This window comes from Cibotium barometz, chromosome 27 (genome assembly GCF_041138505.1).
Source record: "Cibotium barometz isolate CiBa-2024 chromosome 27, ASM4113850v1, whole genome shotgun sequence".
NCBI classification, from domain to species: domain Eukaryota; kingdom Viridiplantae; phylum Streptophyta; class Polypodiopsida; order Cyatheales; family Cibotiaceae; genus Cibotium; species Cibotium barometz.
Genome location: NC_141072.1, coordinates 1754490 through 1768461, shown reverse-complemented (window position 1 = coordinate 1768461; position 13972 = coordinate 1754490). Strand labels below are relative to the sequence as shown.

The following is a 13972-nucleotide window of genomic DNA, read 5'->3' as shown; positions in this document are numbered from 1 at the left end:
CCATAATGGGTACCAAAATACCTATCAACCAACTAGGCTGGTATTATGAGAGTGATGATATGAATGCTATAATTCCAATCCACCATAATGGGTACCAAGCACTGGCTATCATGGATGGAGGAGTGGAGGTGAGCATTATTACCAAACAATGTTGGGAAAACTAGGATAAACAAGGATTGGAAAGAGTAGATCTAATCGTCAAGATAGCAGACGGAACATCCTCAAGACCGATGGGGCTATTGAAAAATGTTAGGCTTAAGGTCTTTTCGTTCCGCTACCATCATACATTTATTCTAATGGACTTTCTATGCCAGTCGGATTCATAGGACATTATCTTGGGCAGACCTTTTTATGAGGAAAGCCAAACTAGTGCATCATTGGGCATTAGATCAAATGTTAAAAGGATTCACAGATTCTAAAAATAGATCTACATATGTGGAAGGCATACCCCATGGAACGAAAATTGTTTGGAAATGATTCGGTCACCACAGAGCAAACCACATCCTTACAAGTTTGCCAACCAGTTAAGGAGAATTCATGGGAAGATGAAGAGGCCCCGCAATGTATGCATCACTTCCACCTCCGAATTTTAGTGTAAAATGGATGCATGTGCTTGCCACTATAGATGTGTTACCATCCAGAGGAACCCAGTATGTTAAATCGGGAAACATTTCTACCACCTCAGTGTGCATAATAGATATGCAGCCAAGAGAAGAGGAAATAAAGGATGAAGCCTCTAGCAAAGAAGGGTTTGGATCACAAGGCCACAACAACACCCCCAATGCCTTAGGAGATGGCATAAACAAAAAAGGTATAGTACTTGACGAAATGCCCTGTTATACGAAGTAAACCCATGGATGCCTAGTGGCTAAGATATCTCGAAGTCCCTAAGGTACACAAGTAGTTTTCTAAGAACTGGGGTGAGGAGTTGAGTAAGCTAACCCTGGAAGGAAAACGAGAAGAGAAAGCTACACCATAAGAGCCAGAATTGTTAAAACTCACTAAGGCAGGACATAGAAAACGAAATAAGGCTCTGGCTAAAGCCAAGCGCGAGGCAAAGAAGGCAATGGCTCAAGCAAAAGATGAGGAGAATGACAAGCCAGACCTACTCTCAATGCCAGAGCATTTTAAAACATACACCATCAACGACGAGTAAAAGGTGGTCCAATTGATGGCTAAAAGAGTTACAAAGAAAGATGGATAATCCACATCTTACGGTCTAGCTGAGGTTAAGGCCCTTTTTAAATAGAATCTTTCTTTTATTTAGAGAGGGAATAATTATAAGATTCTTACTCCTGTATACCTCGAAGGCTGGGGGAGAAATCTTACATTCTACCCCATTTAAAAAGTGCGAGATGTCCTTATCTCGCAAAGTAGAGGACAACTCTTTTTCTTAAGATCCAATTTATTCTGGGGTTCCTTATATTCTGGTCAACCCAACAGAATTCGGGGATAAATATCCCTTATATAGAACTCATCATTAAATAACAATTCATTCAGATCATATCATTCATATCTTTAACACGATAATGGTCCATTAGACCGAAAAATTTTCTTCTGAACATTCCTTCACGGGAATTTCAGTTAAGTAAGTTCTCAATTTGACATCCCTTAATTTGATCATCCGTGTTAAGTATTATCAGTAGCAATTTGACAGCACAATCCACTAATCTCATAGTGATTTGCTGAAATCATTATCATCATTTATCATCACAAGGACTCGTCCCATTCATCCTCATTGTGGTTTTGCTCAGGTTATTATATTCCAACTAAATTTCAGAAATAATCATTTTTCAATCAGAATCCCAATCAATTCATCAGTTCCCAAACAGAATTAAAAATCATATCAACCACATTCGAATTCATCAACTGGATAGCATTAATGCTTATAATTTCAAGTCTTAGATTTACTCGTATATATTGCCGATAAAGAGCTACAGTTATACCCTCGGTATATACGGATAATCATGATACTCAAAACTATAAGGTAAATACCATCATGTCTAGGTCTCAAGCAAGTCAGGGTTCTATACAATTGCGGTACTTCCAATTGAAGTCCTAATTACTAATTTACGAATTTCCATTTGAATAACAAATTGTATGAATTATATCACACAATTACAACCTTTTTGTGTGTCTTGATAAATTTTTGACATAATTGGCTCCTCAGTTGATCTTATTGGAGATCTATGACATAAGTCTGATAAACAGATTTTTCTTTATTTCTTTATCATCAGCAGATCGTGCCATAAACAATCATTTATCCAACAGGAATTTTTTCACCGGAAAACGTTTCTTTATTTATATAAAAGTTGCAATATGTACATAGAGAAACTCGGCTGCTCTGAGTTCAAAATCTCCTCGGAAGACATATAAGTGGATCGTACTGGGCCATAGTCATGCCCTGTTACATAAGTTCTCTAACTGCAAAGGGAGTTATTATTTTCTCCTTAGGGATAAATCGACTAAGGAGTCTATAAATTCGACATGAAAGTCTGAAATTTCGAGGCGTCGAATGATATAGAATGACACCACGCACCATTTTCAGCTTTAACAGGATCATAGTCAATGAGAGATTCTGCCACAACATTGTATGGCGGTCGCAAGGGGCGTGGACATATTGCCCTGCAAACCACTTATGCTGTATTCTCTCCGCTGGGGTAGGAAAATATAAATCCGCAAAACGGCGTGCGAGTCTTGCTCGGCTTGATTGAGTTGAAGCAGAAGAGATGAGATGTTCGAAGGTGAACGCAGTCATATCTTGAGACTGGGTGAGGTCGGGAATACCAGATAAGTAGGGAACTTCCATCTATAAAAAAAAATTCTTTGATTAAAAATTCTTCATTAAAGAGGCTTACGAAATGAAAATACATTATAAAAAATGCTTTTTCTGAATTTTTTATTATCAAATTATGCTAAGAATTTGCTTATCCGTATTAGTTTTTAAACCCGCTCTGATACCAACTGTGAGGTCCCGGTCTCCACCGCGCAACGGATTCGGGGTGCTAGCAGCGGAAGTAGCACATCGTGCGCGGGTAGGGGTCTCACACTCGGGGCCTCGCCCCACGGATATCCGGACAAGAGACTAATCCGTCGGTTTGTCCAAAATCAAAACCGGAAAAACTTCCTTTACCCGGAAAGCACACGGGCGATTCCACCAGGATAACTCTTTACTCTAACATCGTCAAGATCATTACTGATCAAATTGATCCGACTGCACCTCTAACGGTACTTGGTCAGATCAAGGAAGAAACTTGCACTTGGATCATTGGGATCAACGCTTTTTTCCCCATCAAGAGGCACAGCCGTTGATTCCTTATGTGAAATATGCGCCTCCTTTAAAGAACTCCCCTTCCTTACATATGTGTCAAAATGGAATCATTATACCCAAAATATCTCATATTTTTAATATTGCTCATAGTTTTTTACTAATAAACCTTGTACATGTTCAACTCTTCATCTTATGTGAGCATTTACTCATTTTTGGGTATCTTCTTTTACAAATTGGATTTATCTCCTCCCTACACATGGATTGATGCTATTGGCCCATAGGAACCTTAATTGGGCCATAATCCAAAAATTTCTGAAAATCTAGACCCTTAGGCTAAGGTCCTTTATACCCATTTCCAATTAATTCCAATTGCACATTGGAAAGTTCTTTTTGAATTTCTCTTTCAGGGAAACTTATTTTAATAAGATGAGATAATTTTCTATCCAAAAATATTAAAAATCTGAATATTCTCTCTCTATAATATTTTCTCTCTCTAGGTTAAAACAGTTAGAAACAAGTCTTTTATATTTCTGAAGAGGGATTGATTATAGGGGAAGATGCTGGACATTTTGAGAGGCTGGGGAGGAATCTTACATCCACCATCATCATAGCACTCCCAGAAAAGTAAATCGCTTCAGCAAGGGCGAGTTGTACATCATCGAGTCGACCTTGACGTAGGCTTTCTTGCAATGAAGTTTGACGCATGGGTATATTTCCTACGTCAAAGTTTTGCTTGCTGGAAGATGCACTGGATAGATTACTTTCTGGTTGCACATTGCCGTTTGGGTTACAAGTAGGCGATGTAGCGGGAGTTTGATGATTAGAACAACAGTGTTCTTGCTGCCTTGATACATTAACGGTAGGAGTGTCATGTTTTCTTGAGTCTTTCTTTTGAATTTCTTCTCTTATGCATTTGGCCACTACAGGTGCAGAGGGATGGGTACATGACTTTTTCTTCGGTGTCTGCCTAAAAAGTGTCTCTTAGTCAAGGTGCCCCACCTGATTTTACTGCTGCATGGCATAGCTTACACTCCCAATCTATGAATCGATCACCAACGTTAATTGCATATTGCCACTCTATCCCAGGTGCCTTTTTTTTCCTGCTATTTGAAATTTGGACTCTATTAGAGGTATCACTGGATCCAACATTGTCCTCCATCTCAACAAATAACCTATTCAACCAAGCATATAACAATGAATACACAAATGAAAAAACAACAAAGTCACTCACGTATTACAAAACATACATTAGCAGACAAAGTACTTCGAAACTATCTTGACAAATACAAAAGATCATCACATAACACAAAACTACTTTGAAACTATCTTGCAAGGTCTTACTACAAAACTACTTCGAAACTATCATGCACATTGCACCCCCAATGAAGGATGCCTTTTGTACCCAATTAAGGATACTTTACACAATCAAAGATCTATGCTTGCCCAATACTCTAGTATAGGACAATAGACCTTCTCTAACATTCACAAAGAAAATCAAAGATCTATGCTTGCCCAATACTCTAGTATAGGACAATAGACCCTTGTCTACTCTAAACTATATCAAGTATCAAGAACCAATACAAGCCCCTAAGCAGGACTCTTGGCTCCATCCAACCATTCATAAAGCAGAATGAGGTAGATTACCTACGTAGCTCAAATGCAAAGCTGAATGACTCCAAATTTGTCTCTAAATCTCCGCAAGTATTAGCTACGAACCACACCTTGCCCCCAATTCAAAGAACTAAGGACAAGTGGCTCAATAGCCTTAGGAGTGCCTACAAGGAAAGACGATAGCCCCTAAGATAAGGACGTTCTTCCCAAGAGGACACTTCTAGCAACTCGAGAGCTCTACAAGTACTTTGAGGAGAGATATCACGCCCCCAAAACAAGGACTAGCTATGAACCACACCCTGCTCCCAATTCAAAGAACTAAGGACGAGTGGCTCAATAGCCTTAGGAGTGCCTACAAGGAAAGACGACAGCCCCTAAGATAAGGACGTTCTTCCCAAGAGGACACTTCTAGCAACTCGAGAGCTCTACAAGTACTTTGAGGAGAGATATCACGCCCCCAAAACAAGGACTATCTCCCCAAAAGTTCCACGATGGGTGTCGGGCAGTGTTTATAAACAGAATAGAACCCCGTCGGTGTTCTTTGCTTTTCCCGGCGGGCCCGCCGGGAAAAGCAAAATCCCGGAGGTGTTACGAGACTAGTGGGTTCTGGCAGGTCATTGCTCAGGTCATGTGAATATACAATGTGATCACAAGATTTAATATGTTAACAATAGGTTTTGTTAACGTGATCACGAAATTATGAAGACATTAATGAAATCCCTGATTGCTTTCTTGTAGAGAAAATATTAGTATGCCTACTTACACCTAGAAAATATCGATATAACTTTCTTGTAGAGAAAATATCCGTATTCCTACTTACATGCTTATATATTTATCACCTTCTTGTAATGAAGTAGATTTGGTGTCACATCACATGGGGGATGGGGGCTAGGCACTTGGGCTTAGGGTCATTTACATATGTGCCTTTGGGGGCCTTGGGCTATATGATACATAGGGCTCATGGGCATTGTACACACACACACACACACACACATTATTGATCATTTGACTATTATCTTTCTTGGAGCTCTCATGCCCAAGATTTCATGGTGAATTTCTCCCATATGAGATGTGAGGATGGTGACCCATGTTGTCACTCCATGCCTTGAGTGGCCAATCCTAGTTTCTTGCACACCTAGAAATGCCTTGTAGTTTACAAAAGCTTTTATTAGAAGCCCCCAAGGATCTCCAAACCACCTAATGGATTTTCGGATCTCCTCCTCACCCTTCTAAATCTTCCTTTTCCTTCTTCTCCTCCTCTTGCTCCTTATGCTTCTTATCCTCTATCTCCCTCTCCATCTATCCTTGTAGTTTACAAAAGCTTTTATTAGAAGCCCCCAAGGATCTCCAAACCACCTAATGGATTTTCGGATCTCCTCCTCACCCTTCTAAATCTTCCTTTTTCTTTTTCTCCTCCTCTTGCTCCTTATGCTTCTTATCCTCTATCTCCCTCTCCATCTATCCTTTTTCATTAAAGAGCAAGAGGAGGAGAAAAAAAGATAGGATTGTGTATGCTCATCAGCTCAAGTACAAATGACAATCATATTCTTTCAACCATCTTCTTTCTAAAGCTCCTCCATAATCCTCCTTTGCACCCTCCACCTCCTTCTTCTCCTTTTTCTCCCACTCCACCTTCTCCCTCTCCATCTTATCATTGTGAGTGCCTCCTTTTTCTCTCCCATTTTTTGTGCCTCCTTCTCCTCGGCGGTCACTTACACTACCTTCTCCCTTTCACCCCCGAATGTTTTATCTCATAAATATCATCTCACCTTAAATGTATGTTGTGCTAAAGAATGAGAGAAGAGTGTTTTTTTTTTGCATTCATTATTTTTGCATAAATGAGTGGCGTGCAAGAACATACCCACTATGGACATGTGAACAAAAGCATTATAGAGTCATGAAAGAAATTAGATATTCTTCTCTCTATAGTCCTATTCCAAATGAAGCTAATATTTAATAAGTAGAATACAAATAAAAGTAAGAAAAAAAACTATATACTCAAATTTTTAAAAGTATATAGGAATTAAGAAGGGGCATATGTAAAGTATGCAAATCAACAAGTTTGGAAATGCATATACTCTATGAAAATACTAAGACATAGTATTTGAATTTACTTGAATATTATGTAACAATTGAAAGAATCAAAATGCATGATGAGAAACAAAGTAATTGTTAGGTGCAATATGCTTACCATCATTGAACTTGCATTTCCTTTATTTTCTTATTTTATTAAAAGAACCAATTAATGCCATAAATAAGGTGATGGGAGAACTAGCCTTGGAGTGAAGAGATACAAAGAACATGATTACATACTTTAGCATGTGTGAGAAAGTTCTCTAGCTCACACTGGTTTTCTATCCTTGAACCAATGGCATAAAAAACAGAGGGAACATTGTGGTGGTAGGCCAACTGGCTACAGACAATGATGAATTTTTTATGTCATGGGAGAACTAGTTTTCTCATGCAATGCATGACATTGATTAAAGAAGAAGATGAAAAAGAGAAACAATGATGGGTAGTTTGTCCATGCTAGTTATTCAATGTCCTAGCGCTTGCAAAGGACACCTCCTCCTTCCATTTTAGTGCTACTGCATTGGAAATGTTTTTCTCCGAATTGTTGTTGGTCCATGGCACCTCTCATGGCTCCAAATTTGCTAGCTTTGCAATCATCTTTGAACAAAGAAGTGGCAAAGAATTTGTCATCTCCTCCCATGATAGGCATGGGCACCCCAATCTTCACGGGGTTTCTGAAGTCAGGCCTATAGGTTTGACCTAGCACCCCGTCCACTCTTGGGGAGAGGTTCATAAACTTGAATTGAACGTCCAAGTGGGCAAAGCAATCTTCTGTGAGGTTGAGTTGATAATTGTGAACCATGTTCTCTTCTGGTGTGATGGGGACTATGTTAATATCCACTTCCACAAGGCTATCAATGATGATGTTGGCACTATTGACTCGATCAGTACGCTCTATTCGGACATCTCCACTAGGGGATTGCCAAGAGGAGGACTCTCCAAGCAAAACATGGACATCGTGACCATCATAAGAGAAGGCAAATCTATCCACGTTAGCGTCCCAAGCCCCCATTCTCTTAGCCCCAACGCTTAGTTGGTGCTCTTCAAACATGATGCCGAGGGTCTCCACCCATGTGAAGTCACGCTTGCGGCCCTCGGGCCTTGTTCCGATGAAGCGGGCGTTTATGTGCAGATCGGTGTCGCTAATGAGGCAGAAATTCTCGTTTGCTTTGCCGTGGAAGTAGAACATGACTCCATCACCGCCCACAAAGCGAGGGTCGTAGCAGACGGCACCAAAGCCATGGCAGTTGGCCTTGCGAGCTGCACAGAAACGGCCGCCAGAGAGTAAGCAAAATGATCATCATAAAGATGGCGAATTGCAAAAGTTGGCGTTTATTTAAGTTAAGCAGCTAAATACGGGGATAAGCGCAGTACTCACATCTGCAGCTTGTCTCGCATTTGGAGGGCCTGCAATCAATGAAGCAAGCATGAGTGGAAGCCTTCCTTCGTGGGCACTCTTCCGGGCACGTGAGCCTCTTCAAGAAGCACCTGCCCTTGCTGTAGCACAGGGCACGTGTCCGCTGCTTGTCAGTCCCGCCCAACAGCATGTATTGGGTGGTGGGATCCCCATGGCGATCCGCTGAACGCTTAGCTGCATCTGCCCTCCTCAATGGCACCATTCCTTTGAAAGCTTTGTCCTCCTCATCCGCTTCGACATGTGTAATCACAAGTCCTCCTAGAGCTATCAACGCACTCAGAAATGCCAAGGAATGTGTGCTCATCCTCCTTGCCATGCTCTGCTTGCTTGGCCCCTCTAAAAGAGGAAGAAAAAGCAAGGACCTTTTGAAGCACTCGCACCCCACCCTTCCTTCACTGTGATGTTTAGTCACTAATCCTCTCCCTCCCCCTCTTATGGAAGCTAATGCACTACCACAATCTACACCTCTAGTAGCTTGGGCAAGTGAGGTGAGGGCTTGTCAATTATGTGTGATGGCAACAACTACTAGTAGGTGTCTCCCTTTATAATGATGTGTTAAGGAGTAGAATGGAGGGGCCCTTCCCAACCTACAATTGAAGTTCAAGTTTGCCTTTCCACACCTAACTTGAAGATGTAAATCTTGTCAAGTGGCCATGTTTGACAGTGATTATGAGGCATTCCCAACAATTTTGGGAGACAATCTAGGAATTCACATGAGAGCTGGATCTTGAGTACCCACTTGTCTAGTGTTTTTTTTCTCCTCATCCTATCATGGTGAAGCTTTAGACTTTTCAAAAGGACAAATCTAATAAGTGCGTCTAATTATGTAACACATTTTGACATCAATCTAGAAGCAAACAACTACAAGAAGAAACAACTTTGGGAGCACTCTTCAAAGCTCTTTGGAATCGTGCCTACAAAGGCAGTTCTCTTCAAACTTAAAAAACTCTTATATGAGTAATGTCATAGAGAAGGAACATGGGATCTAGCTCAAATACCAATACTTTTCAGATGTGCACTATCTTTTAGAACTTGGATGTTGAGATCTAGTGACCCATGTAATTCCACAACACATGCCTCCTTATTGTGCAGTACTTACTTACAGAGTGGTCACTATCGATGCACTCGTCCATGTTATTCCACAACACATGCCTCCTTATTGTGCATTACTTATTATAGAGTGGTCACGATCAATGGACTCATCCATGTTATTCCACAAACTATGCCTTATAATAAGGCATTACTTATGGAGTGATCGCTATCGAACGGAGTTACAAGAATAGATAAAGTAGGTAACAAGACGAAATTTTTAAGAAAGGATTCTCATATATTGAAATGCACATGGTGTAGATGCATAGTGATTCTCGTAATTGGGCACCATCCAATGAATAGCATTGTTTGGTTTGTACTCTCACTCATGGAGTTACACGGATAGATAAAGTAGGTAATAAGACTAATTATATAAAGGATTCTCATATTTTTAAATGCACATGATTGGGTGCACCATCACAACTGAATAACATGGTTGGCTTTACACTCACCATCTTGATAGAGTTATGAATGGAGTTGTGAGGATAGATACATTATGCAATAGGAGTAATTTTACTGAGGAGTCTCATGTGTTAAGGTGCACGTGTAGGTGCCAAGTGATTGGATATCGTTAGGTTGGGTGTGCGTACATGTACACGTGTGTACATATACATATGAACACATACATACATACATAATGTACGTGCATATGTGCATGCAAGTGATTGGACCCGTTATGTTGGGGCGAGTGTGTGTGCGTATACGTACTTGCACATGTGTGTACGTATACATATGAATACATACATACATTCATACATACATAAAGTCGGAAGTGGATACTTAGAAACTAGAGCGAAGTGCAACATGTCAAGGCTGGCGGTGGTGGTTGTTGGCAAAGTGGGGGATTATATTATTATACCCCCTTGCACATGCAGTGCAAGCTTTTGCTGGGCTTTTTCAGCGTTGATAAAGGAAGATCATGGCTGGGGGCGCTTACTCCGTATGGAAATGCAGCGCTGGCGTTTAGTATATGCCTCAAAAACTGTTATTTAACTCTTCTGTCACGAAATTACATGAAACTAGACGCACACTTTCCACCAACACGTCTGTCAATCACAACCCAGTGGCGGGTGATGCCTCTTCTTTGTCGCTGGCAACAAACAAGATGCCAATCACTTTTGATCTTCCTAGATTTGTGCTCGGGAACATTCAAAGATAAAAGCGTTGTTCAAAATAAATAAATCTTTTCTCAAATTCTGAGATGTCAAGATATCATGCAAAACAGAAGATGTAAACGGACGTTCTATTTGTTGTTGATTAATCATATTGCAAAGACAAACTTAAGCATTAAGCGTTCAAGAAAGATCTGAGTACATACATTAAATTTAAATTCTATGTTTTTCTATGATGCTTCAAATAATAATGTGTCGAATATCCTTTCAAGTTGTTATACCCTTTGTTAGTTATTTTTTTTCTTCTAATGCTATATGTTGTTGTTCTAATGCTCAAGCTATTGCAAAACATAGAAGGGTTTGTAGGCTTCAAAAGCTTTCTTCATTCTACTCGGTGGTTTTCTAGCATACGCTGCTTTTCTTTTTTGTAGTCTTTTTTGTAACTCCAATGTATTTTCTCCCATTCCTAGTGCACGTGGTGTGATGAAGTAGACTACGTCTTCATCCTCTTTGCATGTCGTTGTCTTTTTGTTGGTTGCTCGTCCCGTGTCTCTATCTGCTTGATATGGATTACCTGCACTGGAATTGTTTTTTTTAATTAGTATATTTTTATATGTATTTTTTCGTATTGAATTTTATGACATTGGTCATTTAGTTACTTGATGTATTCTCAATCTTCTTGTATGGAACTATGTTTTGTCCAAACCGTTGGTTGAAGAGTTTTTTGTCGAAGTGCCAAGTTATTTTCTTATAATTTATTGAGGGATGGGGCCGAGTATTATATCGGTCGTGTTATCGTATTCTTTCATCATCTGGGACAATATCTAGCTTGTGTTTTTTTTGTCAACATCCAAGAGTTGGTTGATGTTGACGTTGTATCCATAACAGAGCATTTCCATTGGGTCTTAAAGAACTTGACATTGGTATCAGAGTCCATTATTTGTCCAGATATTTATTTTGGATGCACCTTTTATTTATATCATCTACCATTATTAATGTGTCTAATCAAGTTATGTGTGCTAGTAGGATGTCGACTAGGATTAATGTATTTAATCAGCTATGTGCGCTGGTATGATATGGTTAAGATTAATGTGTTTAATCAGTTGTGTGCCGCCCTGACTAATATTATTTTAGATGTAAGCGAAGAATGAGTGGCGAATTATGTGTTAATCGCGGGTGGAACATGCATTGACCACTATGAGATATTTTGGAAGACATGTGAACATCTTTTATGGTTTCATATCTAGACATCAATTTTTTTAAAGGTTAAGCCTCATATCCCTGTACACACCAAATAGTATTTTATAATTTTGGTAGGCCCAAGACTTTTGTATTAATGCTTGCTATATTTTTGTGAAGCTTGCACACTTATAAACTCAAAAGCACTTGTGCTTTGTTTTTGGAATTATCTTTTTGAAAATCAAGTGCTTTTTTAATACATATAAATATGGGTGAGTGGTACATGTACTAGAGTATGCATCTGACAGGATCCTTCTAGTACGCTCAAATGGTATGATTTGCATCAGCACCTTGAACATGAGTTTAGGCTTCAAGAGTGGATTGCCTGCGCAGATGAAGCCCTCGTACTCTTTAGTTCTCAAAGACTTAAGGACATTTACATTAGTAAAAGCTTGGATATCATCCTGAGAGTGATGATCACGTACCTCATCGACTCGCCTTGGTAAAGATAGAGTTGGTGCCAGCATCTCCTCAGGGGTGAGAGTGTTAGTGGGAAAATCAACGGGGATAGAAGAGAAGCGAGAGAATATACAATCAGCCTCAGTTTTCTTAGTAGGAGATACACTAGAAAAGGGAGTTAATAACTTACTGGCGATGGAAGAGAACACTAGATAAGTAAAAGAAGTGGAGGTTCCTGGTGTTTCTGCTTCACTCTCTCCGAAACTTGGGGGCAATAGGCTAGGCTTGTTAGTTTGCATATATTCTTGGAGGTCAAGTATATCTGTTGTGGTTATATTAGGATATTCTATATGCTCCTTATCAAAATTATAAACCACATTAGTGAGCATAGCCTCCAAATTCTTATGGATATTTTGATAAAGTTTTATAATACCAAAACGATGATATAATGTGGATTCTGAGAGGTTTAGATATTGATGGGTATTATAAACTTTAGTCCAGTCATAGTTGTTGAACCACCACGATATGTACATCCTTCATTTCTGTGTATGTCCAAGCAAAAAACAGTCCTTGAATTATTTTAAGAGAGTAATGAGCTCTTCTTCTTCAGCCTTAGTTAAGTTTTTAGCAATGTAGACAGGTTTGGTATCCTCTCTTGGCTCTGCAATATCAACCTCCTTAACTTTAGCTAGACCGTAAGATGTGGATTATCCATCTTTCTTTGTAACTCTTTTAGCCATCAATTGGACCACCTTTTACTCGTCGGCGTTGATGGTGTATGTTTTAAAATGCTCTGGCATTGAGAGCAGGACTGGCTTGTCATTCTCCTCATCTTTTGCTTGAGCCATTGCCTTCTTTTCCTCGCGCTAGAGCCTTATTTCGTTTTCTATGTCCTGCCTTAGTGAGTTTTAACAATTCTGGCTCTTATGGTGTAGCTTTCTCTTCTCGTTTTCCTTCCAGGGTTAGCTTACTCAACTCCTCACCCCAGTTCTTAGAAAACTTCTTGTGTACCTTAGGGACTTCGAGATATCTTAGCCACTGGGCATCCATGGGTTTACTTCGTATAACAGGGCATTTTGTCGAGTGCTATACCTTTTTTGTTTATGCCATCTCCTAAGGCATTGGGGGTGTTGTTGTGGCCTTGTGATCCAAACCCTTCTTTGCTGGAGGCTTCATCCTTTATTTCCTCTTCTCTTGGCTGCATATCTATTATGCACACTGAGGTGGTAGAAATGTTTCCCGATTTAACATACTGGGTTCCTCTGGATGGTAACACATCTATAGTGGCAAGCACATGCATCCATTTTACACTAAAATTCGGAGGTGGAAGTGATGCATACATTGCGGGGCCTCTTCATCTTCCCATGAATTCTCCTTAACTGGTTGGCAAACTTGTAAGGATGTGGTTTGCTCTGTGGCATTAGGAACTCAATGGAGTCTTCTTGGGCCCTTTTATTTGGCAGTTTAAGGGAGTCAAACCTTTTCTCTTAAGAAGAAACGTTTTCTAATTAGAAGCTTCAAAACGGCTACTTTATTCGAATTTGAATTTTGGGAGAAAAATGAAATTTAAAATCTAGCGGATAAAACCATATCATGTAACATATCTATGGAAAGCTCTTGATGCGTAGATCACGGATCTGTAATCTCCGCTCAAATCGGAGCTTGTATGTAGAAGTTATGGAGGTCCGAAAATTGTAAAATTGCCCCCTCCCCTTTTTAGGGAAAAAAGTGCACCCTTTGACCACTCTTACACCTCTCTTA

The 13972-nt window shown here is 39.8% G+C and overlaps 1 protein-coding gene across 1 annotated transcript; it reads right to left on the bottom strand.

Moving 5' to 3' along the window:
* Positions 1-7091: 7091 nt before the first annotated feature.
* On the bottom strand, positions 7092-8964 carry LOC147622988 (uncharacterized). The gene is made up of 2 exons (XM_086821794.1): positions 8334-8964; positions 7092-8215 (listed from the first exon to the last, which is right to left on the bottom strand). Exons 1-2 carry the CDS (start codon positions 8686-8688, stop codon positions 7428-7430), a joined length of 1143 nt encoding a protein of 380 aa, XP_086677920.1. The 5' UTR covers positions 8689-8964; the 3' UTR covers positions 7092-7427.
* Positions 8965-13972: the final 5008 nt, after the last annotated feature.

What these genes read in the sequence shown, in the direction of transcription:
- LOC147622988 (XM_086821794.1), bottom strand. Translation starts at nt 8,688, where the DNA reads ATGGCAAGGAGGATGAGCACACATTCCTTGGCATTTCTGAGTGCGTTG. An exon ending in ATGCGAGACAAGCTGCAGAT is followed by an intron (nt 8,216 to 8,333) that starts GTGAGTACTGCG and finishes GTTTCTGTGCAG; the next exon opens with CTCGCAAGGCCAACTGCCAT.